Source organism: Schistosoma haematobium, chromosome ZW, assembly GCF_000699445.3.
Source record: "Schistosoma haematobium chromosome ZW, whole genome shotgun sequence".
Lineage (NCBI taxonomy): Eukaryota > Metazoa > Platyhelminthes > Trematoda > Strigeidida > Schistosomatidae > Schistosoma > Schistosoma haematobium.
In genome coordinates this window covers 49,883,348-49,908,270 of record NC_067195.1, presented here as the reverse complement: position 1 = coordinate 49,908,270, position 24,923 = coordinate 49,883,348, and the positions used below count along the sequence as shown (strand labels likewise).

Here is a 24,923-nt window from a genome sequence, read left to right as displayed (position 1 = left end):
CCAAAATAATAATATGAAGTTAATAGATAATCAGTAGTAGATAGGTAGATTAGTAATTAATAGATACAGTACATCTTATATCAAAAGAGGTTATAATCATTCTCAATTTTCTTTATCTCTAAATAAATCCCAATATATTTCATATATTTCAATAAAGCTATCATTTAGATATATTGTCGTTATAAAATTATTATTATTGATGGTAGATTATATTTAAAAATCGAAATGTCCAAGATCTTTGATAGATCCTTAGTTGATTATTTAACAAGACTATGATTTATGAACCAACTAATCAGAAGAGAGCAGATCATGGATTTTGGCACGAAATTCATTCACTCATTTAGCCAAATATCATTTTGACATTATAAATAATGTCAGTTCTTGATGAAAATATTAAATCTAATTACTAAACCTAACATTCAACTACAAATCTTAATTCCTCGCGTTAATATATAACCCTCATTTAACCATAGTAAGTAGGTGGATATTCTAAAGTCATTTTATTGTTGCTCAAAGATTATCCATAAATTATAGTCTCACCCATTATTTAATATAAAACCTTTAATACTATAAATAAATGACTAAGGCAACAGAAAAATTACAGTATTTATTGAAAGTAAACTCTTCATTAGACATTTAGATGCAAAGCGACAAAAGACAAATTGAATACATTTCACAACAATAAAAAGTTTATCACATTTTTCAATGGTCAACTTAAATATTGTGCATCTTTTTGAACGTTTCTCTTTTAATTGTCACGCTTATTAACGTGAGACTTTTCTAATTAAACTTTTCACTGACCCTCTTATCTATGGATACCGTTTTCCTTGAGGTTCATATATATTCTGTAGATAAATGCAACTTCTTCTGATCGTCTTAAAGAGGCTCGAAACTATGACAGTATAATGAGTAATGTATAAGTACGTATATATTGTTTTTCTGAAGCGTCTAATTTTAGAGGAAAATGCATTTTTACTGGTTGTTTGATTATTATACCACAAAAGTTAATAAACAATACAAATGGATGTATTAATTTTTTTAGAACCCAAAGAGAGAATCCTTCCTCGTGACTGAAGACAAGAACAATAAATGAGTGCAAAGCTTGACGATAATTGACTTCACTACCTGCAATGAGAAAACTTAGTTCACTGTCATTTCGAGACTATTGACTACATGTAAATCTCATCCTCAGAATCCATTCAGTACTGAAAGATCAAGTGTCCAACAGTCATCCCTATTCATTATTAAGTCAGTGTATCCGTCCAAATCCATGAAGAGGAGACCTGAAAATTGGGTGGCCGTGATAGGATAAGGCTCGAATATTTTATGTAGTGGCAGTTATGAGTTAATAATCATGTCCAAGATATATTGATTACATGTTGTCATCTATCATTAGAGACCTAAGAAAAATAAAAGGAAAAACACATTGTTGATAAGTAAAAAACCAGTTTGATTTAAGACTACATAAAAATTTATCATTAATTCATCATTCTGTAGTGACCAACTTCATTTCTGTCTATTCCTTTGATAGTGATAGAATTCTGTCGATCAAGATTCATAGTGATCGATAGTTCAAGTGGATTTATATAAAATGTACTATTCCAAAAGTAATCAAGCCACTTAGGCTACTGATCACACTAAACTCCAATTGATACAATTCTGTCATCACTAAAGGACTGGATAAACATGACATTAACCAATATTCAGTAATAAGTTACTTGTAAACAATCTCAGTACTGTGAAAGGAGACCATTCCCGTCTCAAACTCTTGAGCTTGGTCACGTGTCATTAAATTCACCAGAGATCACCAATTCCTTCCAGATTACAAATACATTTGACTGAAAAATTTCAAACAACATACAACCTAGGTCCGAATTTTCCTATCTTTTACATATAACCACCCTACTATATAAAAATATTCACTGTAATAACTGTCTCATAAACTAATATTATAAATATTTCCTTGAAAAAGCTTGGATCAGATTGCCAGACGAAACGTTGAATTTACTTCAAAATTCATTCGCTAAGACTTTACAAATACATTCTTCTTCTTTAATGTTCCACATTAACTCGGCGCCAAAATATTGTGAAACTATTCGATCAAATTTAAAAGAAAATTCTTATTTAATATTATAAATATATATATTACTATTAATAATATTGTTTTTATAAAGAATCCCTAACAAAAATCTAATTCATTCTAATCATTAATTTTAATCCTTTAAAGAAAAAAATTAGATTACATTTTCCCTATTACTATTGAAATCAAGAAAATCAATTCATCATTGAAAGAATTCAACATTCAAGTTTTAAATGTTCCTCATTTATTTTTTTATTTCTTCCAAAAATTAATTAATCTGATGCTAATTAATAAAAATAATTCTTTCAATGATTAAGATCATGAGTCAATTGAAGCTAGACCACCATGGAAAACCTGGAAGCACTGGACGGCCGTTTCGTCCCGTTGTGGGACTCCTCAACAGTGCGCATCCACGACTTCGCCCCTGCGAGATTCGAACCCAAGACCTACTGGTTTCGCACGCGAGCACTTAACCACAATAGGACGAAACGGCCGTCCAGTGCTTTCAGGTTTTTCATGGTGGTCTAGCTTCAATTAACTCATGATCTTAACCATTGAAATTACTATGATATCAACCAAACCCATCTGATATTAAGAATAATTATGTTTATTTCCATTTTATTTTCTTAATTTTTTCTCAATAGTGATTAATTATGTAATCAATCAACAACATCTTAAAATGTTAACAATCAATACATTTCAAACAGTATTGTCTTTGAATGTATCCAACTTTTTGAAAATATATTGGAGTATTAGTTTAAATTCTACAGAAGATAATAACTTACCTTCATATTATAGTAAAATGTTATTCAATATAACAATATTTCAACATTTCCTAATTTATCAAAGCTCAGTCTATTGGAATGAAACTTCAATTAATAATACTAATGTGAATACAAATGAAAATGATAAAAATATAACAATGTAAGATTAATTTTAGTTTTAAATATGCATATCATTACTTATACCTAGTTTTATATATAGTATAACTATTCTTAAAAGATTAGTAATTAAACAAAGAATATTCTTAGAAGGGGTATTGTGGAGATTTTAGTAATTTTAATAGTTGAAATCATGAGTCGATCGAAGTCAGACCAACATGAAAAATCTGGATGCACTGGACGGCCGTTTCGTCTTAGTGTGGGACTCCTCAGCAGTGCGCATCCACGATCCCGACCCCTGCGATATTTAAATCCAGGACCTATCAGTCTCGCGCGTGAGCGCCTAATAATTAGATCACTGAACCGGCATCCAACAGTGTTAATATCTAACTTCAACAAATACACGAAATTGCGCCACCGTACTCCATTGTCTTCAGTGAGCTGATATCTCACAATAGATCTGGTCATTTTGTCTTGGCATCGGACTCCTAAGCAATGTGTATTCATACTAGGACGAAATGACGGTCCAGTGATCCCGGGTTTTCAACAATGATCTAAGATGGATCGATCCATTATCTTAATCAAAACTCAACATTCTCCACAACCCTATACTAATAATATAATATTTGTTGTATCTCAATCACCGAATAGAAAATGGATATATATTTTAATCGTTTAAAGATCCCCATCATATTAAAAGACTAGTATTTGAACGAAGAATATTCTTTTCGATAAATTCTCTTCAGGTTCTACAGTTATATATCCAAATTAATAATCCAAAAAATGGTCAGTTTAAGGGAAAAGTACATCTTTTAAAGTGTGTGAATTTAGGATTGTTAAACAACATACAATCAAATTGTTAATGTTGATATGACTCAGATAGAATGTTAACTTGAATCTGTGTATATGCTAAGTGAAATTTAAGATCCATGATCAGAATAAATATGGGTCAGATAGGCTGAGAGATATAATAGTGCAATTACAATTCGGTCAAATGTTTAGTGGAAGGCTATATTGTGTGAAAAATTAGTAAAACATAATAAGGAGGAATGAATGCGGAGTGAACATGTATAGAGGAGATTAATAATGATGTTTAACCAATAATAATAATACAAAGATTTGTGAATAAAGATGACAGAGACAATTACAATTACTAGTATAGGGGTTGTGGAGATTATTAAGTTTTTGATTGAGATCATGAACCGATTGATGTTAGACCACAATTACAATTGACTACGAAAGGTCGTAGTCAAATTAGGTCACTCAATAGCTAAGATTACTATTAATTAACTGGCTTTGATGTTGGCCAGGGGGGGAAGAGTGCTTGAAGATATTTCTTCTGTACATCACCCTAAAACTTCCCCAAAGTTTGCTACACTGGCTTCCCCAAAATGGGTCAAATTCTCCCCAAAATTGGGAGCTCGTGTATTTATTAGTTGTTATAATAGATTTAATTATAATTCGTCATTTATTGAATGAAGTATCTAAGAGAACTAATTGTTTATTAATTCATATAATCAAAATGTAAATTGAGTTTAATCACTGTTTGTTTATTTATTTTCTATTATTAAAATTAAATAAAGATCTTAAAAACATCTTTAATCTATTTTTAAAATGATTCCTATTACTCTTAATTATAAATTAGGAAATTAGACATTTTCAAATGAAAATACAACTAGCATTTTAACTATACACTTACAAGTATTACGTAAGCAGGTAAGGTTGTTAATCTAATGAAATCTTCAATGTTACCTCATAAAATATTTCACTATATTATAGAATCAGATTTATGACATAGTTTTTTAGTGGCCCTATATCTGACTCCAATTCGATCGTATGAATAATTGTCAAAATATACATCCTAGCTATCCTCGTATATAATTATCGACTTAAATCACGTTAGTGAATAATGGAATTAAAATAAGTCAAATACGAGAATGAATTTCGAATATGTATGTTTTGTACACTCATCTACCTGAACAGACATTCAGAGTGATGAAGCGAAGAGAAGAGATGGAAGCAAAATGATGTGCGCTGATGAAGGATTGTGAGCCAACTCGATTTAGTCAAGCGTTCATTAATAATTATAGCCAGATAAAAATAGGTTACAGAAATGTGATGAACAGGATGAAAGGTTTACACACATATACGCTCATATAAAAACAGTTCGGGTTGATAAATGAATAATTAACAAGGTCAAAACGTGACTCAAGAAGAATGGATAAATTGGCCTGACCAGAAGCTAGAATAAGGTATGTAAGCTTAACATAGTAACCGACACTACAAGTTAATTGTCTAATTTAAATGATACATTTTAGAAAGTTTCAGTATTTTTGTAAAAAATATATTTTTGTACTCAATATCGTTTGAAAATGAATATTAATCGTTAACCTCTTTATGAAGACTGGACAAATGAATTCAATTTAGAGGAGGTTTTCCCAAGTACAATTATAAATCAACTCAAGTAGGTTGGATTTGCTAGCACATCACCTATAAAAATAGAAATAATTTATTTTCATCATGTTGCGGATAAAATGTCTATTTCATACTGGGACTATTGTTGCGTTTGAAAGGCTTTATGTGTTTCTAATATTTTAGATACGCTTAAAGCTTCATTACTTTTCAAGATTTAGTTTGAATAAGTAAAAGCTTCAACCTCAGTCCAAACAACTGGGTTGATTCAGCCTTACAAGGCGTCCTGCTATGATTCCTCACTGAAGTGTTTCAAGAGTACTAGACCTTCGTAGCTAATGTTGAACGTTGATGTAATCCGTGACAATGATTTCACTTTCAATGTTTGTTTTATGTAACCACGTTTGAATCTGAAAGATGTTAGTAATGCAAACTGATTTTAAATAACACAACTGTTAATTGAATGTATAGTACTTAATAAACACCTAACTAACGAAATATATTACAGAACGAAATTAGGTTTTAAAATAGCTTTTTACTGCTAAGATAAATTCGAAGTATGTGTAAGTTTCCTCTGTTTTTAAGTGCTCTGAACTCAAATACGAGTTTAGATACAGAGAAATATTTATTTCAGAATGAAATCAGAAATTATCAGATTAACACACAGATAGATAGATATTCAGAATCCACATACATCGATAGGAGTGAAGTGCCGTCATGGCATTTAGTAACCAAGCTTCTCAGCTTCACTTATGTTTACGTCATCCATATCTGTTGAGAAATTCAATATCTTCAGCTAAATTTCTTTCGCAGGCGAAAGATTTAATGAATTTATGCATTTTATCAGGTATCCTCTAAATATTCCACACACATACTCAGAATGAAAAACAATTTATTTAACAGTATTTGTTGTTTAATATCAGATGGGTTTTTGGGATATTATAGTAATTTCAGTGGTTAAGATCATGAGTCAGTCGAAGCTAGACCACCATGGAAAACCTGGATCTTAACCATTGAAATTATTATAATATCCACCAAACGCATCTGATATTAACCAACATATACTCACTAGTGACCGGCTTCAAGAGGTATATCCTGGGGTTCTAGTGAGAAGTGGTAACCAGTAGAGTTTAACCAGGTCTGTTGTGAGATAGTAACTCACTGAAGACAGTAGTGGATGTGTCGCTCAATTTCATGGATTAGCTGAAGTTAGACATTAACACCGTTGGATGCCGGCTCAGTGGTCTAGTGGTTAAGTGCTCGCACGCGAAACCAGTGTGTCCTGGGTTCGAATCTCGTAGGGAGCGATGTCGTGGATGCGCACTGCTTAGGAGTCCCACAATAGAACGAGTCGCTCGTCCAGTGTTTTGAGGTTTTCTATTGTGGTCTAGCTTCAACTGACTCATGATCTTAACCATTGAAATATTTGTTGTTTTAGGTGTATACAAGTTTATCAATCAAACTTGTTACATAAATTCACAAAATTAACAGTCACTTTACAGTCTAGTTTCAAATAACACAATGAACAACAACTGGTGTTAGAAATATATACCACTGTAATCCAACTCTATTGTTTGAAGTTAACGATATTTAAATTATCAAAGTTTAAGGTTCTGTTCTTAATGATGTTGAGGATGTACATTTCAACAAGATCCTTAATAACTCGTTCCTCATTCTTGCTTTTAGCTAATCATACCATTTCGTATCAATATTTAAATAAAGACATGGAAATATACAACAAAATACTTTCTAATTTAAGTTGTAGATCCCTTTTTGTATTATTATTATCATCATAAACGGCAACACTATTAGTAGTGATTGCTTTGTTTGACGATGTAGTTATCCATTCAAAATTATAAATATATACATAATTATACACCTACTTATTATTATTATTATTATTAGTATCTAATAGAGTTTTTCCATTCAGTTGTTTTGTTTTAGTAACGTAGATATGATCAGTATTCAGAATATCGTATTATTTCATTTTATTAATATTGACTATTCAGTTAGTATCATTTTAATTTTTGTATAAAATCAATCCATCTAACTAATGAGTGTATAGTGTTCGAATTTTAATTCGCTATATTTATATAACATCTTTGGTATTATTAAATGTTACCGTGTACTAATATGGCTCGTTAGTATGAATACTGAATAAAGAGATTGTAAAGAATATTGAATTTATTCTAACATAATACTTCTAAGTTGAATATAAGTTAATCTTCATAATAATCGCCGTTGATCAATTTCAAAGAAAATTATTATGTAATGTTAATGTATAATATGAAAGTTTTTTTCCTACTTTCTAGATCACTTTTTGTAAACGTAATTACTAGTGTCATTTATACGTTTACATATTTTAATATTGATTGTTAGTTAAAGTGGCAGTCAGTCAGTAACAACGTAGAACTTTGTTCATCAGTTCGAGTTGCCATACCACATTAGCACATAGATACAATTGTCGACTCAAATTCCGTAGTGGTAGAGGTAGTATGAATATTAGCAGTAATTGGAAAGATTAGCGTTTGAAGATGTTATTCAGGCATTATAATCCAGTGAAATAAATTTGGAAAGAGAAAAAAGAAAGGGATATGAAGAATTCAGAAGATTAGAATTTGAAAGAACACAAAGAGTGAATGCACCTGCGCCATTGCAAACGACTTCGAGCCATGTCATTCAAGGTCTCTAACCATCGGTTGCTATCATGTCACTGATCCCAACCAGGTAGTCTACACCTACCAACATGACTCAGTCCACTTGTCAGTGACTTCATGGATTTGTGCCATGTTTTGGTCTGGCCTCCCCTAGCTTTCCCCAACCGACTCCTATACCATAAAACATCACACGTCGGGGCATTCGGTGGTTGGGCATACGTAACGCGTGTCCCAGCCATCTCAACTGATGAAGTTTCACTAGGTCATCAATTGATTTGCCATCCTTACCTAGTACCCGTTTCCTAACAACTGCATTATTTACTCGATGATCCCAGAATATACGAGCAATGTTTTGAAGACACCTATGATCGGATACTAGTAACCTACGAATATCCTCTACTCTTACCGATCATGTTTCACTGCCATAAAGTAGGACGGAACGAACTGCTGCACAGTAAACCCATCTTTTGGTTGGTAGACGGATACCTCGCCTACGTCATAAATGACGCAAGTTGGTAAAAGCTAGTCGAGCCTTCTGTATCCGTGCTGATTTCGTCACACACCAGACCACAAGGGCTGATGAGACTTCCCAGATAAGTGAAGCGGTCGACATGCTCAACTACTTCACTCCCTATCATTAGTTCGGGTGTCGAAGCAATCCAATCCTGAAGCAACATTTTGCATTTCGAGGGGGAGAATCGCATCCCGAACATGCTTGCATTGTTTCTTATAGTGGTCAGAAGACTGCTCTTCGTCAGCGTCTTCACCAAATAGAACTGTTATCTGTGTATTCTAGTTCAAAAAGTGAATTTCACGGTAGATGAGAAAACTGTTATCTCCAAAAGCTCGTCTACGATAAAGTTAAACAAGAATGGTGAGAATTGACAACCCTGACAAACACCACTTGAAGTAACCAATTCTGATGACAATTCGCTATAAGCTCTCATTCGGTAGTTAAAGTGTACCAAAAGTATATCAGCCGAGTAAGTGATAATGAATTTCATTGTTTGGAGTAAAACTTCGAATAGAATACTGACCATCAATTTCGGGATGAGTAGTTTTGAAGATGACATCTTTTTAGTTTATTGAAATACAATTGATGAGATGAAGTTCACTTTGTGAATAGGAAAAAGAATAACAGCTGTAACGACAGACTAAAATACATAATTAAGCAAATGTAAAATGTTTGTTGCCCAAGTATTTTCTTCATTTCAACATATAACTTTTCGAAATTTTAATACAGAAGCGTTCGAATGAAAGTTGAAGTTTCAATAATTTTATAGTATTTACCGACTAAGGCAACATATAGTACTGATCACTAAAATGAATCAACTTGGTTCAATCACATTTTGTCTTCCTGTTAACCAGCTTATTCAAACGTTTAGGGAATGCAAGGTCGTTTAAAAATAATTAAACATCATCTCACAGCCAGCGAAAATAGATTAACTTTAAAGAGAAGGACGGTTCATCCACTAAATTTACTGATGGTTAAATACATTATCACTAAACGTGAAAAGTACACAAACTAAATCAGTATTGTTTACATCTTTTGATCTCGTTACCACTTTACTAACCATATCCTAGCATAACTGACTGTGTTATCACTTATTAATAAAGAGGACCCGATTATTCAGAAGTAATTGAAGTTTAGCAGGATAACTTACTTGTGTTTGAGTATAATAGAGTCAAATTCATTTGTTCTACTCATTTATTTCCTTAATAAATAAATAAAAATGAGTTGGAATTGACAGTTATTGATAAAATTCATTCACTTAATAATTCTCATCTTTGTTTGACTAATTTGATTAAGTATTTAGTTGTTATGAGATTATAAAGTTATGGAGTATTACATAGTTAAGCCGAAAAATGTTTTACAGCTAAATGAGCTACCAAAAATTTCATGCTTTATTGATACTTGGGTGGTCAAATTTCTATGAAATTTTATTCCATTAACTTGTTTAATTTTGCAATAAATATTGTAATACAATATTACCTACATTTGCTAAATGTCTTTAGGAATATATGTTGCATGTTTTCATCAAGTTGAATATTTAATATCTAACTTTAGAAATATCTATTAACTTTCTCAAGTGTAATATATAGCTTACACTACTTTCTACAATGTAATTATCCGTTCATCATAACGGCAATAATTTAAGGCCTTTAGTGGGATCAAACTCAGCGACTGTAAATCTTATAATAAATCAGACAATGACTCAAGCCGGAGTCATAATTCCATGATAGCCGTATCTTAAATTAGTTAATTTAACAAGTAAAATAATCAGCATTCATGGTTAAGTAACTGCCTTATTTCTAGTGTGATCTTTAAAGAATACACTTTGTCAATAATATTACAAGATGATGATCTCCAAATGATCAAATGATGATTGGTCAATATTGTTAAGTATTTCAAATCGAGTGAAAACGTCAATCTTCGTTATTGCTGTAATTAATGCCCGTACATTATAAAAATAATGTAAGTAGTTATGTATATATGTATGACCTTCTTGATACATATTTGCTAGTTAGGTTAGTTAGAGAATAAATGGGACTATTTGAACATCAAGTGAACCGTAAGAAGGTATATGGGATTATTTAAATACTTATTTTAATAGTTCTAATGTCTGTTGAAAATTTCAAAGACTGTTAAACGTCTACTAAAATTTATATTCAGAAATTAGAGTGAACGTATTACAAAGTAACTGAAGAATTCTCAAAATAAATATCATGCAATCGGAAGAATGATGAGTAAATTGCAGATTAGTTGAATTTGATAACAACCACTGAAATCACTATTTTGTCATTTAAAAAAAAGTAGTAGATAAAACAAACTAATTTCGTGTAGTTGCTCAAATGTTATCAGCGAAATTATAAATTATAGCCGAACCAATCAGATATAAGTTAATGAGTCACGAATTTTGACGAGAAATTCATTCATTCATTTGGCTAGATAGACTTTTGGCACTATAGTTGATGTCAGTTCGTGATGAAATCCTTAAATCTAATTTTTAACCCTAACCACCAACTGTAAATAAGAATTCTAACTGCTTAATAACCCTAATTTAGTCCTAATCACCAGATGTTCACTTTAAAGGTCACTTCAGAGTCGCTCAAAGGTCGTCCATTTAATTATAGTCTCACCATGTTATCATCTCCTGTACACTCTAATATATCAATCCAAACTCATATTTTGTAAATAATTCTAATATTTTGTTTTTATACAGTTAAATCGCTATACATTAACAAATAAGATCATTTTGATCAGTTCACTATACAATATTTAACAATGCATATTTTTACTAATTTTATTATTACAGTAAAACAAAAGCTGAAAGCTCAGCATCCAATCAGTAAGTTAAAACGCTATTTATATACTTTATTTCAAGTTTCTCTAACGAATATTTTTGTCATTTTAATAAACCACAATTTTTCAGTTTTAGTTGTCATATAAAAAGTATGTTTTAAATGAATGTTTCTATTAGACAATAACGTCATCTATCTCAATTAGATACTAAAAACGACTGTATAAATATACAGACATTACCTTTTGTGTAGAAAAATCTTCCCACAAACTTTTTTGTGAATTCATTTTGATTTATTTTACTGAAGTGGCTACTTATTTAATCCACGTACTATTCTGTTTTACTCACAGTTACTCAGACAGCATATATATACTTCAATGAATGATGAAACAGATCTGGAATATTCTCAAATTATTACCATAGTGATAAACATGTTAGAAAAATGTTTAGATTGTAGTAGAAAATTTATTTAGATTATTCAAATTTAACGAGTCTAATAAAAGACACAACAATTGCAATATGAAATAAGGAAAAGTGAATATGTTTATGGAGTGAGCATAAACTATTATAAACTGTTTTCAAATTGTATAAAAAAGCTGATCAAAGCAACAACAACAAAGATTAACTAAATCAAGATGGAAAGAAAATGATAACATTTCCACTTTGAATGGGCTTTTTGTTTTATGTTAACCATTCCAATAAATGAAAATTAACTTGACATTTCTTTTTCCAAGTTGATTACTACAGATAATATAAGTGTAGTGGAGGAAAACTCAGATGAGGATGACCGAATTATTTGAGCACAAAATTACAAAACATCTCATTAAAATCTGAGAACCGTATTGTGAATATACCAATCAATTGTCTCAAACTTGACTATTCCTTTTGCAAATATCAATCCATCGTCTCATATTTCCTTGTTCATGTATTTCCATACCAATTGCTCTCCGTTCTCGCTCTTTCCATCTCGAACTTCCACTGAAATACATTCTATACCTGACCATCGTTATATACTACTTGTGTGGATATAAGTAGAGCACACCACATAAGTATTAAAATACTTTAGAAAAGTAACCTGTTCGAGTTTGAATCTTTGAAATACATATTCTGTATAAAGCCAATAGTTATTTCTTATATAACAAGTCATAATAATTCATTGCAATTTACAATGATTTAGATGAATACGATTTAGATTTATTAAAATATTTCATAATCATTCATGTTTCAGACTGATGTATTTCAAACTATATTGGGATAGTAGAGAAGATTTGTAGCTCATGTGGGTGATTTTGATGGAGTCTTGTTTTCTGAGCTGGATGAAAGCTCCATGACCAAACAAGACTCCATCAAAATCACCCACATGAGCTACAAATCTTCTCTACCATCCCAATATAGTTTGAAATACATCAGTCTGAAACATGAATGATTATGAAATATTGTAATAAATCTAAATCGTATTCATCTAAATCATTGTAAATAACAATGAATTATTATGCCTTGTTATATAAGAAATAACTATTGGCTTTATACAGAATCTTAGCTTTTGATTAGTAGTTTACTGTAAAATGTCAATTAAAAAAAGACAACTGGGTAATCTTTTAAGAATATCATCATTTCTTTGATCAATAGAATTAAAGTTGCTTTCACAGAGCAGCTATACAAAAAACGTTTTCTTTAAAGAAACAATACAGGAGAATATTTGATAAAAAGGATTAATAACTGAAGTTGGGAAAGCATAAAGTAGGACCAGAACAATAAAATAAGTTGTTGAAAAAAGGCTACTAACCAATGTGCAAATTATTCACTTATTTCATTGTGATCAGAAACTGATCAAAGTTAGACGGTCAATGAAAACATGGAAGCAGAAGACTACCATTTCATCCTAGTATGAGACTCCTCAGATATGAGGATCTACAAACCATCCAACCAAAAGTCCAACCAAAGATCCTCGGTCTCACAAACGGCTACTCGACTTCTAAATCACTGAACTGGGATCCAGTGATGGGAAAGCCTAATTTTAATCAATCTGCCAAATTCCTCTATCATCTTTCATTGCCTTCGTAGGGTATCTTCCTCCTGTCTAATTTCAATGGAATTCAACAGTCTCCCCAATATCAGACTGACAAGAATCGCATATTTTCTATACTATAAGTTCACACCCACCTCAAAAAGCCTCATATTCCCTTTTGAAATGTAAGACATGCATTAGACGGCTACAACTGTTCATTACAAATGGTAGAAAGGTGCTATTTCCAAATCTAACAGTATTTCATCAAATCACTCAAGTATTTATCGCAACTACTTGTTCGCATAGATCTTCCGAAAGAATTCTTAACTCCAAAATATCTGTTAACTCTTGATATATAAAACTCTTAAATGAAAATTATGTGAGTGCCTTAATTTATAATTCAAAAACTACATAGAGTGAAGTGACTATCTACTATTGCCATCACTTGTATCTAATGCAATAAAACCCTGTTAAACACTAGATTTGGACATTCATTTGTGAAGATTATTGATAAACTAACTGGCAATTAGATAAAGTGTTTTACTTCAGCCCACCGCTTAGAACCAAAAATATCTTTCATACGAAACACCAACATTACAATACGAAATTCGTTTATATTCACTAAGCTTTTGATTTTCTTTGACTGGTTGAATTCAGCAGTAATAATCAAACGAACCGATTTTTTTACATCGAAGAATAGTTTTGGTAACAATGAGTTATTTTAATCATTTACCTATTATCTCAAGTCAACCAGATTTATTAAAACAAGTACAATTTATCTGTAGGATAGTTAATAGTATGAACAATCATCGTCAATCTGAATCTAGGGTTTAATTACTGCTAAAAAACACACAGAGTTCACTTAATTGTAACATTTCTGAAGACATTTACCGACTCAAAATATTGGAGCTCAAAGTAAATAATGAAATATGTCATTAGTAGTACTACGATGGTCTTCGCTAATTAGTAGCAAATCATCATCTAAGTGTTTCGCTAAAATTAACAACACAAAAAGTAGATAAAATTTTTAAAACTGATCAATAAAATTGTTTAACGCTATCGGCAGTATATAAATGACATTTATATTCTTTGCGTGGCTTGATATAGATTGAGTAATATGATCTCTATGTATACACTGGAATTTGAAGTCTATTATTTCTCATATGAGTATTAACTATATATTTTTTTCAACTTTTTCTAGCTTCAATTTCGAATGTACCATCAATATGTTTAAAACGAAAACATTTCTGACTCCGTATTATGGACAGCCGACTAAATTTCATATTCATATTAAATTTGTGTCTCCAAATAAAAATAGTCTTCGCGAATTCTCCTTAATGACTCATTATGAGGTTAATGTTCAGCAATTAAGGAGTATTAAAACGTCAGTCACCTCCACTTTTGCTGATGAAGTAAGATTTTGACTGATCCATTTTCCGAATTAATAATTTTATTCCTTTTATATAAAAAGCATATCATCAAAGTGTTATTCATTGATTCATAAATTTATTAGTTGTTACACCAAAAACTGGTTGTTAAAATCTTTAACAGAAGTTTACAGAATGCTTTGAAAAACATACTGACCAAAAACAACTTATTATGAAGTTGTTTCAGTTCTTCTCGAAGTTTTATAAACTCATGGCGATTTTTATATTGTGCCCACCTGAATATATTTAAGTTAATGTATAATGATATTTTAGCAGAATTAACAAAGGTCTCTTTGTCTACAGATGGTTATAAGCCTTTTAAATCATGTATAATTGTCATTATATTTAACAATTTATCCTTGTTTTCATTGTAATTTTGAAAAGAGAAGTTAGTTTGTTTTTAAATTGCAGCATATAGTCTAGCACGACATCAGAACTTTCAAAGGGTCATAAAAAATTCAAATCATTCACTTCTTCAACGAAAAAGCTTACTTAATTTATTAAATAACATCATACAAGTATGAAATTTCAGTCTACATAACTGTGCGATAATCACCTACTCTAGTCGTTTACCGCAGTGAAACTTCTAAATCACCAACCTGTTGTTTAAATATGAAATATTACTACCGACATATATGTTCTCCTTTTCCTTCAGTTCACATGTAGTTTGAAACTAGAGTCAGTCTTTTGATATTTGCTACACTCTCATACCCCATAATTTAAATATGCTACCTCTAACACTCAATAAATAATTACTAAACTAAGTATGAATAAACTGAAAAAAAAAACGAAAGATAATTTTGTCTACAACTAATCAGAAATATCAGTCACATTGCTTAAAACTGTACATTTGGTTTAAAAATTATTGAAATGATCTAAGTGGTTGAACGAATGGTTTTCTTGCAAGATATATTAATATCTCGCGGCTAAACAGTCGATAGAAAATAGAATCAATGAATAATTGTTAGTATATATATAATCCAGTAGAAAGAAGGTCAAGTGTTTATGGTAAAAAGGATTAACATTGTGTCGTTAAGTTACTTACCGAATAACAAATAATAAATCAAAAATGAAAATAAAGATGATATAGATATCACTGAAGCTGAACTTTAACTGTGCTATTATTTACAAACATTAGAGATAAATTACATTTGAGCTGTGAACACATACGTTAAGAAAGCAGTGATGAAAACATAAAGAAGCGAAACGGTTTCGTCAACTCTCTTTTGAATGTATTACATCTAACAATTATTGATGTAATGTTTTACTGATTTAAAAAAAGTTATAAATCTTGATAACTCGTCAATAACCGTATTTCCACAATTCAATTCATGAGTTGGTCTAAGCTAGACCACAATTAAAAACCTGGAAGCACTGAACAGTCGTTTCGTTCTAGTTTTCGACTTCTCAGTAGTGCTCATTTACGATCCAGCACTCAGGACTCGTGCCTAGAACCTTCGGCTATTCAATACTTCCAGGTTATCAACGGCAGTCTTTTGGTGGGGCCCTTTAGTTTGTCGTCATTTAGATCGGACGTTGATTTCAAAGAGCTCTCCACTTTAGTGGCCCGGGATCTTACACCGTTCAGATAGTATGAATGATTGTTATTGAATGAATGTTGTCAAAATGTATATGTCGCCTATCCTCGTATATAATCATCGACATAATTCGCGTTAGTCAATAACAGGACTAAATAAGTCAAATACGAGAATGGACTTTTGGATACATATATTTTGTATATGAAGCGAATGGAAGAGAGCGAATCGAAACGACGCGCAGTGAATATGATGGGTAAGACAACTCCCTTTAGTCATTTATTTTTATTTATTTATTTGAACACATAAATATTGTTACAAGGTGGCACCAAATATATATCCGCCACACAAAACAATGAGAATGGAAAGAGAAGAAAAAAAGAAGGTAAGTAGCGTTAAAAAAAGAAAGAATAATAACGACCACAGATTAATGTAAGGTAGTTTAGTAATAGCGATAATAATAATGAAGGAAACCGAAAAGTAAAACCAGAAGAATTCTTTCAGTTACGGAAGATACAACCACGTTTTGTGAAGAAAGTAAAAGAAGGTTACAGCCATATCTGATAACGTCTCTAGCCACTGTGTTGCACCATCTCTAGGACCCCAACCAGGAAGTTGTGAAGGACCAACAGAAGCCAGCCTTTTACAGCTTTCTTTCATACCACGACACCATGTCATGCACTGACCACCTCTCCGCTTCTTCCAACCAGTCCCAGAGTCGGCAAATAATGCACGACGTGGAATTCTCTAGGACGACATTCATAGAACATGTCCAAGCCACCGAAGTCGGTGTTTCAAGATGGTGACACCAATCGTATTATCGTCTCTTCACCCGAACACACGATGCCGAACCTCTGCATTACCAACATGGTGTTGCCACTGGATGTCAGCAATCCTTCGGAGACAGCAATGATCAAGCAAAGAGAGTCGTCTAACATCCTAAACTCGGACAGGCCAGGTTTCACAAGCATAGAGCAAAACTGCTCTCACCGACGCGTTGTAGATCCGACCTTTTACAGCCAGGCTAACATCACGAAGGCGCCAAAGGTGGCCCAGATTGGCATAAGCCGCTCTGGCTTTCACTATTCGTGCATTGATCTCATCACTCACACCCCCACCAGCACTTATGCAGCTACCCAGATACACGAACTTCTCGACTACTTCTATCTGCTCACCATCCAAGGTGAGTACAGGATTAGAATCCTGCCAGTCTTGTAGAAGTACTTTGCACTTCGAAGGTGCAAAGCACATACCATACCTACGGACACTGATTGCCAACTGATTAAGTGCGGATTGCATGCCTTGGGCATTATCGCACAGTAAGACAATATCATTCTCATACTCAAGGTCGAGAAGTCTTTCTCCAGGCAACAGATCTACACCGCCATTACTTACATCCATTGGAGCTGTTTCCAGAATGTCATCGATGGCAAAGTTGAAGAGGAATGGTGAGATTGGGCAACCCTGCCTAACCCCACTGCTCGAATGGAACAATGGAGAGAGGTGGTTGTATGCCCTCACTCTGCCTGAGGTGTTTGTATATAGGGCTTTTAAGATGTTAATAAACTTCTCAGGCACACCCTTCTTCAATAGACAATCCCAGAGAACAGTGCTATCCAACGAATCGAAGGCAGCCCTGATGTCAAGAAACACTACGATTGTTGGCCTTTGATAAGTATGGCGGTGTTCTAACATTTGGCGAAGGGTGAAGATATGATCAATACATCCTCAACCAGAACGAAACCCAGCCTGCTCCTCGCGAGTCAATCTTTCTCGGGTTTTGAACAACCTACGAAGTATGACGGAGGCCAATAGCTTGGACGCAATCGGAAGTAGACTTATCCCCTGATAGTTGTTACAGGAACGACGTGAACCCTTTTTAAAGATAGGGACAACTATCGACTCATTTCATGACGTTGGTACACTCTCTAGTTCCCAAACCTTTGTAAACAACGTCGTCAATTCCTTAGTCAAAAAGTCACCACCATCTTTAAAAAGAGCCGGAGGTAAGTCATCTGGGCCAGGTGATTTGTAACGATTCAAGAGTTGGAGTTCCTTGCGGACTTCCTCCTCGTTTGGTGGACCAGTCGTCACCGGCCATGGAGGGCAGGACAGTCTGACCGATGTTGCCGGGGCAGCAGGTCAGTTGAACTGCCCTTCGAAAAATTCTGCCCATCGTCCAAGACGTCGATGGATGTTAGTGATTGGCATCTCATCATCCTCGCAGATTGTTTCACTCACACCAGACTTCTTGCTGCCAGTGGCTCGGATGAGTTGGAAGAGCTTCCGGTAGTTACCAGATGCAGCTGCTGCTTCCAGCTCATCATCACGCTCCGGCCACTAGGCTTCTCGGTCCTTATGCAAGCTTTGCCAGATTTTATTAGGTGACAGCCCTCGTTTGTGGTCTTGACAATAATAACCGACACTACAATCTAACTTAGATCGACTCGTAAACTCAACTATGAAAATACTACAATCTCCACAAATCCTCAAACTATATATACAATAACTCAACTGATACTTTTAATCTTCAGTTAATTTTCGTTTTAATTTATTTTATTTCATTTTTTAAATTAGAAGATTGGTTTCATTCTAAACAATCAACTAGAATGGAAATTAACTAATATTGGAATGATAAATAGATTATACAGTACAACTAATATTTATTCTAAATTAATGAATGAATCTATTAAATTAATTTTATTGCATAATATTGAAAATCAATTATTATCATTAATACTTATGGAATATAATAATCAATATGGACAAAAAATTTATTCCATTAAAAGTTGGTTACAACCATGGCGTAATTTACATGAATTTATATTACAATGGCCAAATTTAAAATTACTGCAAATTATAACTATATATGATATTATACCAATAGATTTATATAGTGGAATAACATTAGATCATTTAATCTACTTTAATCATATAAAATATTTTATTATAAAAAATCAAATCATGTTTAAATTAGATGAACAAAAATTATCTATTTTATATCAAATCAAAAGATTTAATGCATCAAATACTACTGAATTAACTTTCATTAAAAGTAATATAACACAAAATGAGGAAATTATTTTACAATTAGAATTCATTATACAATTATATTACCATATAAAATTATTACCATTATATATTCAACTGATATGTGAAAGCAAAATTCATTTTTATTTATCTAATTATAAAATAAATAAAAATATGATGGGTAAATTAAAATTGAATATAGAAAAATTAAAAAGTGATATACATTTTGAATTATTAAATGATTATTTAAATAATCAATTCAATAATGATATTCAATTACAAATGAATTATGATTTTAATAATAAATCAATAATTCATCTAAGTTTTAAAACAAACACACAATTGAATATACAAAATAATTTAATGATTTATTGGAAATCAATAAATCATTCACAATATTTAATCATAAATTGTATGATTCCATCATATGGTAAATTTATTTATCATTTTAAACATAAATGGAATCATATTTATTCTTTTGAAGGTTCTAATATGTTGTCAATTCAATCATTTATAATAAATAATTGGTTGAATGGATTTTATTTAAATAATAATTATATTTTACAATTAAATACAAATGAAAAGTTATTTGAAATATATATTGAATATAATACAAATAATTCATTAGGTCCTGGTACACCAATACGTATAAGAATAATGTTTAAACATGATGAATATTATAAACATGGTAATTTAGAAATTAGTTTAAATTCACAATTAATTGGTTATTATATTGGATATGAAATGATGAATAGTATGATTCAATATCATTTGGATACAAGTAATAATGAGAAATCAATAGATTTTATTAGTCATTGTATCATTGGATATCGTTTTTATGAAGGTCGGGGTACAAAAGGTTATCAAATTGAATTATTTATTATACAATATATAAATAATGATCAACTTGATATTTTATTTAAAATTGGACAACCTGGTCTAGTTAATCATAATATAATAGAATATAATCATTTATTACAAAGGAATCAAACAAAATTTCAGATTACTACTGTTTATTTAAATAATCCTTATTTTCATCTACATTTTGATATTCAATATATTGAGAATTTATTATTACCTATTTATTCAAATATTAGTCTATTTATTCCATGGAATCATTTAAGATTAACAATACAAGAACAATTAAAAATCAATAAATCTTCTTCTACCATTTATGAAAATCTATTAGTTTCAATGAATCAATCAACAATATTTTATTATTTTAATCAATCATTTATATATGAAAATAAGTTAATTAAATCTTTAAATATACTTCAGAATATATGTTTACAATGGAATACAAATGTATATCGTACACATTATTATATATTATCTTATAAATGTTTACAAAATACTATGAATACTGAATATCATGAGCAATTTATAGGTAATTGGAATTCATCTATCTATTTAACATGGATTCATAATCATTTCAATAATAATTTAAATATTTATTATAATTTAACTGATCATATATGGAATAATAGAATTGATGGAAATATGACTGAAATCACTAAAATCAAATCGAATACTACTATATATCAATATAATTATTATGGTAATATTATCATTTCATTTTATCATATTGATATTAAACTTATAAATACAACATATATTTATAAAAAACAGTTATATAATTCAATGATATGGAATTATATTGAATTTAGTTATTGTCAAAATCAAACAATTCATACTGGATATTTAATAGAATCTATATATAAACAACAAACTGATTTGATTTCTTATCAATTTTATAATAAAATAAATAATAATACAATTTCAAATGTTTATTTACAATTAAAAGATTTTGATAATTTTCAGGTTATTATAAACATTATTCCAATTAATTTTACTAATATTCAATTTATTGATATTCAATTAACAAGTAGTATATCTGTAAGTAATATTGATTGGATGTTAAATGGTACAATGGAAATTCAGCCATATTTACCTAAAATTTTGATGCTAATCAAAATATACCCAATTACGTTACATTTCAATAATAATAATAATACATTACGTGTTCATTCTAAACCATTACAATATTTTATTATAATGAAAAATATAGATAAATATAGTGAATGGAAACTTTTTAATATGTCTTATATACAAACATTTGACAATGAAACTAATATACAAGCTAAAACTGTATCTATTCAATTAATAACACCATTAATAATATTGCCTTATATTACAGTGACAGTAAATAAATCCATTCAACGTATAACTACTAATGAAACATTGAACAATTTAATTGAATTTAATCATACTACTAATTATAATCAGTCAATTAATATTCAAATGAATTCAATACAAATCAATAATAATAATTTAACGATTTTAATTAATATTCATAAAAAATATAAATTATTATTAGACATTAGAAAAATTATAAAAAATTCTTTATATTGCCATTTTATAAATATTTCATTATTTAATAAACAAAAACAATTAAATAATTTTGTACAAACTTTCGAAATAAATCAATTAAATAAACAATTTAACACTTATCAATTAAAACAACATTTACAAATACTCAATAATAATAATGATAGTTGTTATTATAATTTATTATTCAATTTAATTCATTCAAATGAAGACAAAAGTAATTTGTTTAATTTATTTAATTTACATTTTAATTCAAATATACCAATATTAATTAAACAACAAATAAATGAAATGAATATATATTTTGAAAATAATAATAGTATTATTGATAATCAGTTTAGTTTTAAAACAATATTTAATTATTCATTAAATAGTATTCAATTAATTTATTATCAATTACAAATTAAATTAATTAAAAGTAACTATTTATTATTATTTTTAAAATATGAAATATATTCAAACAATAAATGGATAAAATTTAAACAAACTCAAAATTGTTTTATCGAATTTCATATTTATAAACAATCTAATTATTCAATTATATTTAATTATAATGAAAAATATTCAACCATAAATTATGATGTATCACAGTCCTTATTTATATTGAACATTGAAAAGTTTATATTTTTTAAAACAAATATCATGAAATTTATTTTATTATTATTATATAATACTACTAATCATTTGAATTATACAAAACAAAATATACAACAGATTACCAATAAAACTTTATTTACAAATAATGAAAATAATTTAATCGATTTTATCGTAATAATTCCTAACCTTATTGATTTCATATTTAAATTTCAATTATATAATACTATTGAATTTCAACAAATTTATCAAATTTCAATAATAAACATGAATGTATCTACTAATTTATCATTTATTCCATCTATCAATTATATTATTTCAATGAAGAAACAAAATATTTCATTCAAACAATTAATAACCAGCTTGGATTATTATGGATGTATTAAGAATTTATTATATAATGGTAATATTAATCAATCAAATCTTATATCACAGGCGAATAGTATAAATAATCAAAATAAAATTATGATAATCAAAAGTTATCTACAAATATATAAAAATACTACTTATAACATCAATACACATGTGAATCTTAATCCTATAACTAAAACAATCATTCGATATATTATTGATATGAATATGAATAAAATAAATGATGATTCAAAAAATCTCTATATTCAAGTTTATACAAAATATGATTTAATAAATCAAAACAATTTCATTTCTATATTAAATTTAAAAAATAAACAAAAATTAATCAATTTCACTATATTAATAAATTATTTACATAAAAATCAATTTATCAGTTTATTGATTTCGAACATTTCAAATAATAATAATAGTGAAATAAATATTGAATACTTATCAGAAAATGGGAAAAAATCAATAATTATTCGAACATTTTTAAGGAAATTAACTTATTCTATTGAATCAAATCAATTTATAGTAAATGAAACGAATAATATTTATAAAAATAAAACAATCATATATGAATCAATTAATATGACAAATCTTAATAGAAAAAATAATATTCGAATTAAATTTACTACTTATCAGAATTATTATATTCTGTATACTGGTGAGAAAACAGATGAACACATGGAAAGATTGCAACATATTGGTTTTAATCTAGAAACAAACATTTTGAAACAAGTAGATTATTTTCATTTTAAATGCTGTTAAACTGGATTGTTATTAATATTGGAAAATGTTTTTACAGCTGAATGAAAAACTGGACATTTATTACTTACTTACTTACTTACCTGGTTACTTACTTTCGTCTTTTACTCCAAATAGAGCATAGGCCATCGACTAGCATTATCCATCCCACTCTGTCCTGAGCCTTCTTTTCTAGTTCTATACAACTGTTGTTCATTTTTATCTTATATGTGTCCATTTCTCGGTGTAATTGTTCTTTGGTCTTCCTCTTCTCCTTTGGCCTTGAGGATTCTAAGTGAGGACTTGCCTTATGACGTAGTTGGGTACTTTCTTCAATGGGTGTCCTATCAACTTCCATCGCTTCTTCGTGATTTCTTCCTTCGCTGGAATCTAGTTTATTCCCTCACACAGTAGGTTGTTGCTGATAGTATTTGGACAACAGATCCGAAGTATTCTGCGTAGAGAGCTGTGAATAAACACTTCTGGATGATTGCTTTCGTAGTTTTTCAAGTCCCCGCCCAATATAGTAGAGAAAATAACTCAACTCGAAACTTATGAATTTCAACAAGCTACTCGGACTTTATAATTGTCATTAGAAATTTGTGTTAGCTTTCATTAAGACGAGGTGATCATAAGCGTTGAAATGCATGTGATCAATTGGTATCATATGTAAGGACATATGCCTGCTTATAAGATGAAAAAATGTGTTTTATTTGTCTCGTTTTCAATGGTGAACCAATTCTATCGACCCCTGGTCTTAATAAGTAGACTTTATTAGCAGTAGTATAAAACTGATCTGTACTTATGTTATGTGAACTTATTACACTGAATTTATAATCCTTAAAAGGAAATAAAATAAATAAACCAACTGAATTTTGATAAATTCACTTTCATTCATTTATGTGAGATATTGTGACAAATAAATATTTTGTGTTAGCATTCATGTGTAATGAATAAACCTAACTCGAAACATTAGGGTTGATACGGAGCTAAAGGTGAAAAACACAACAACGACAAGAGGAAAGAGTCAGACATGATTTCGCAATTAGATGAATGGAGATCATTTTAAATAAGAGTGGAAATTGATTAATGATAATATAATAATAATTGGTTGAAGTTAAACGTTAACACCATTAGACGCCGGCTCAGTGGTCTAGAAGTTAAGCACTCGTGCGTGAGACCGATAGGTCCTGGGTTCGAATCCCGCTTGCTGGACCGTAGGTGCTCACTGCTGAAGAGTTCCATATTAGAACGAAACGGCCATCTAGCGCTTCCAGGTTCTCAATGGTAGTCTAAGATCAATTGATTCATGAACCCAACCAAATAATAGTAAAATTTAAACAAATAATACTAATGAAGATTTTGTTGAATAAATTCTTAAAGAAAATAACAAGGAAAAAACAGGAAAATAATTATATAAAGCAAATACATTTATTAACGCTGAAAGCTAAACATATGTAAATTTCAGGTCAGTAATGAAAGGTATGGAGTAATATCAAACTGACAATACA

At 30.2% G+C, this 24,923-nt stretch overlaps 1 protein-coding gene across 1 annotated transcript in view; it reads left to right on the top strand.

Annotated features, from left to right (window-relative positions):
- Window positions 1-2,759: 2,759 nt before the first annotated feature.
- Window positions 2,760-24,923, top strand: part of MS3_00010412 (uncharacterized protein) — a gene marked incomplete at both ends in the record, with an annotated part of 54,555 nt that continues 32,391 nt past the window's right edge. Inside the window, 4 exons of the mRNA XM_012938732.2 lie at window positions 2,760-3,004; window positions 11,348-11,380; window positions 14,542-14,752; window positions 18,880-23,406. Coding sequence (XP_012794186.2) covers window positions 2,760-3,004; window positions 11,348-11,380; window positions 14,542-14,752; window positions 18,880-23,406 — 5,016 coding nt within the window. The remainder of the gene's footprint in view (window positions 3,005-11,347; window positions 11,381-14,541; window positions 14,753-18,879; window positions 23,407-24,923) is intronic.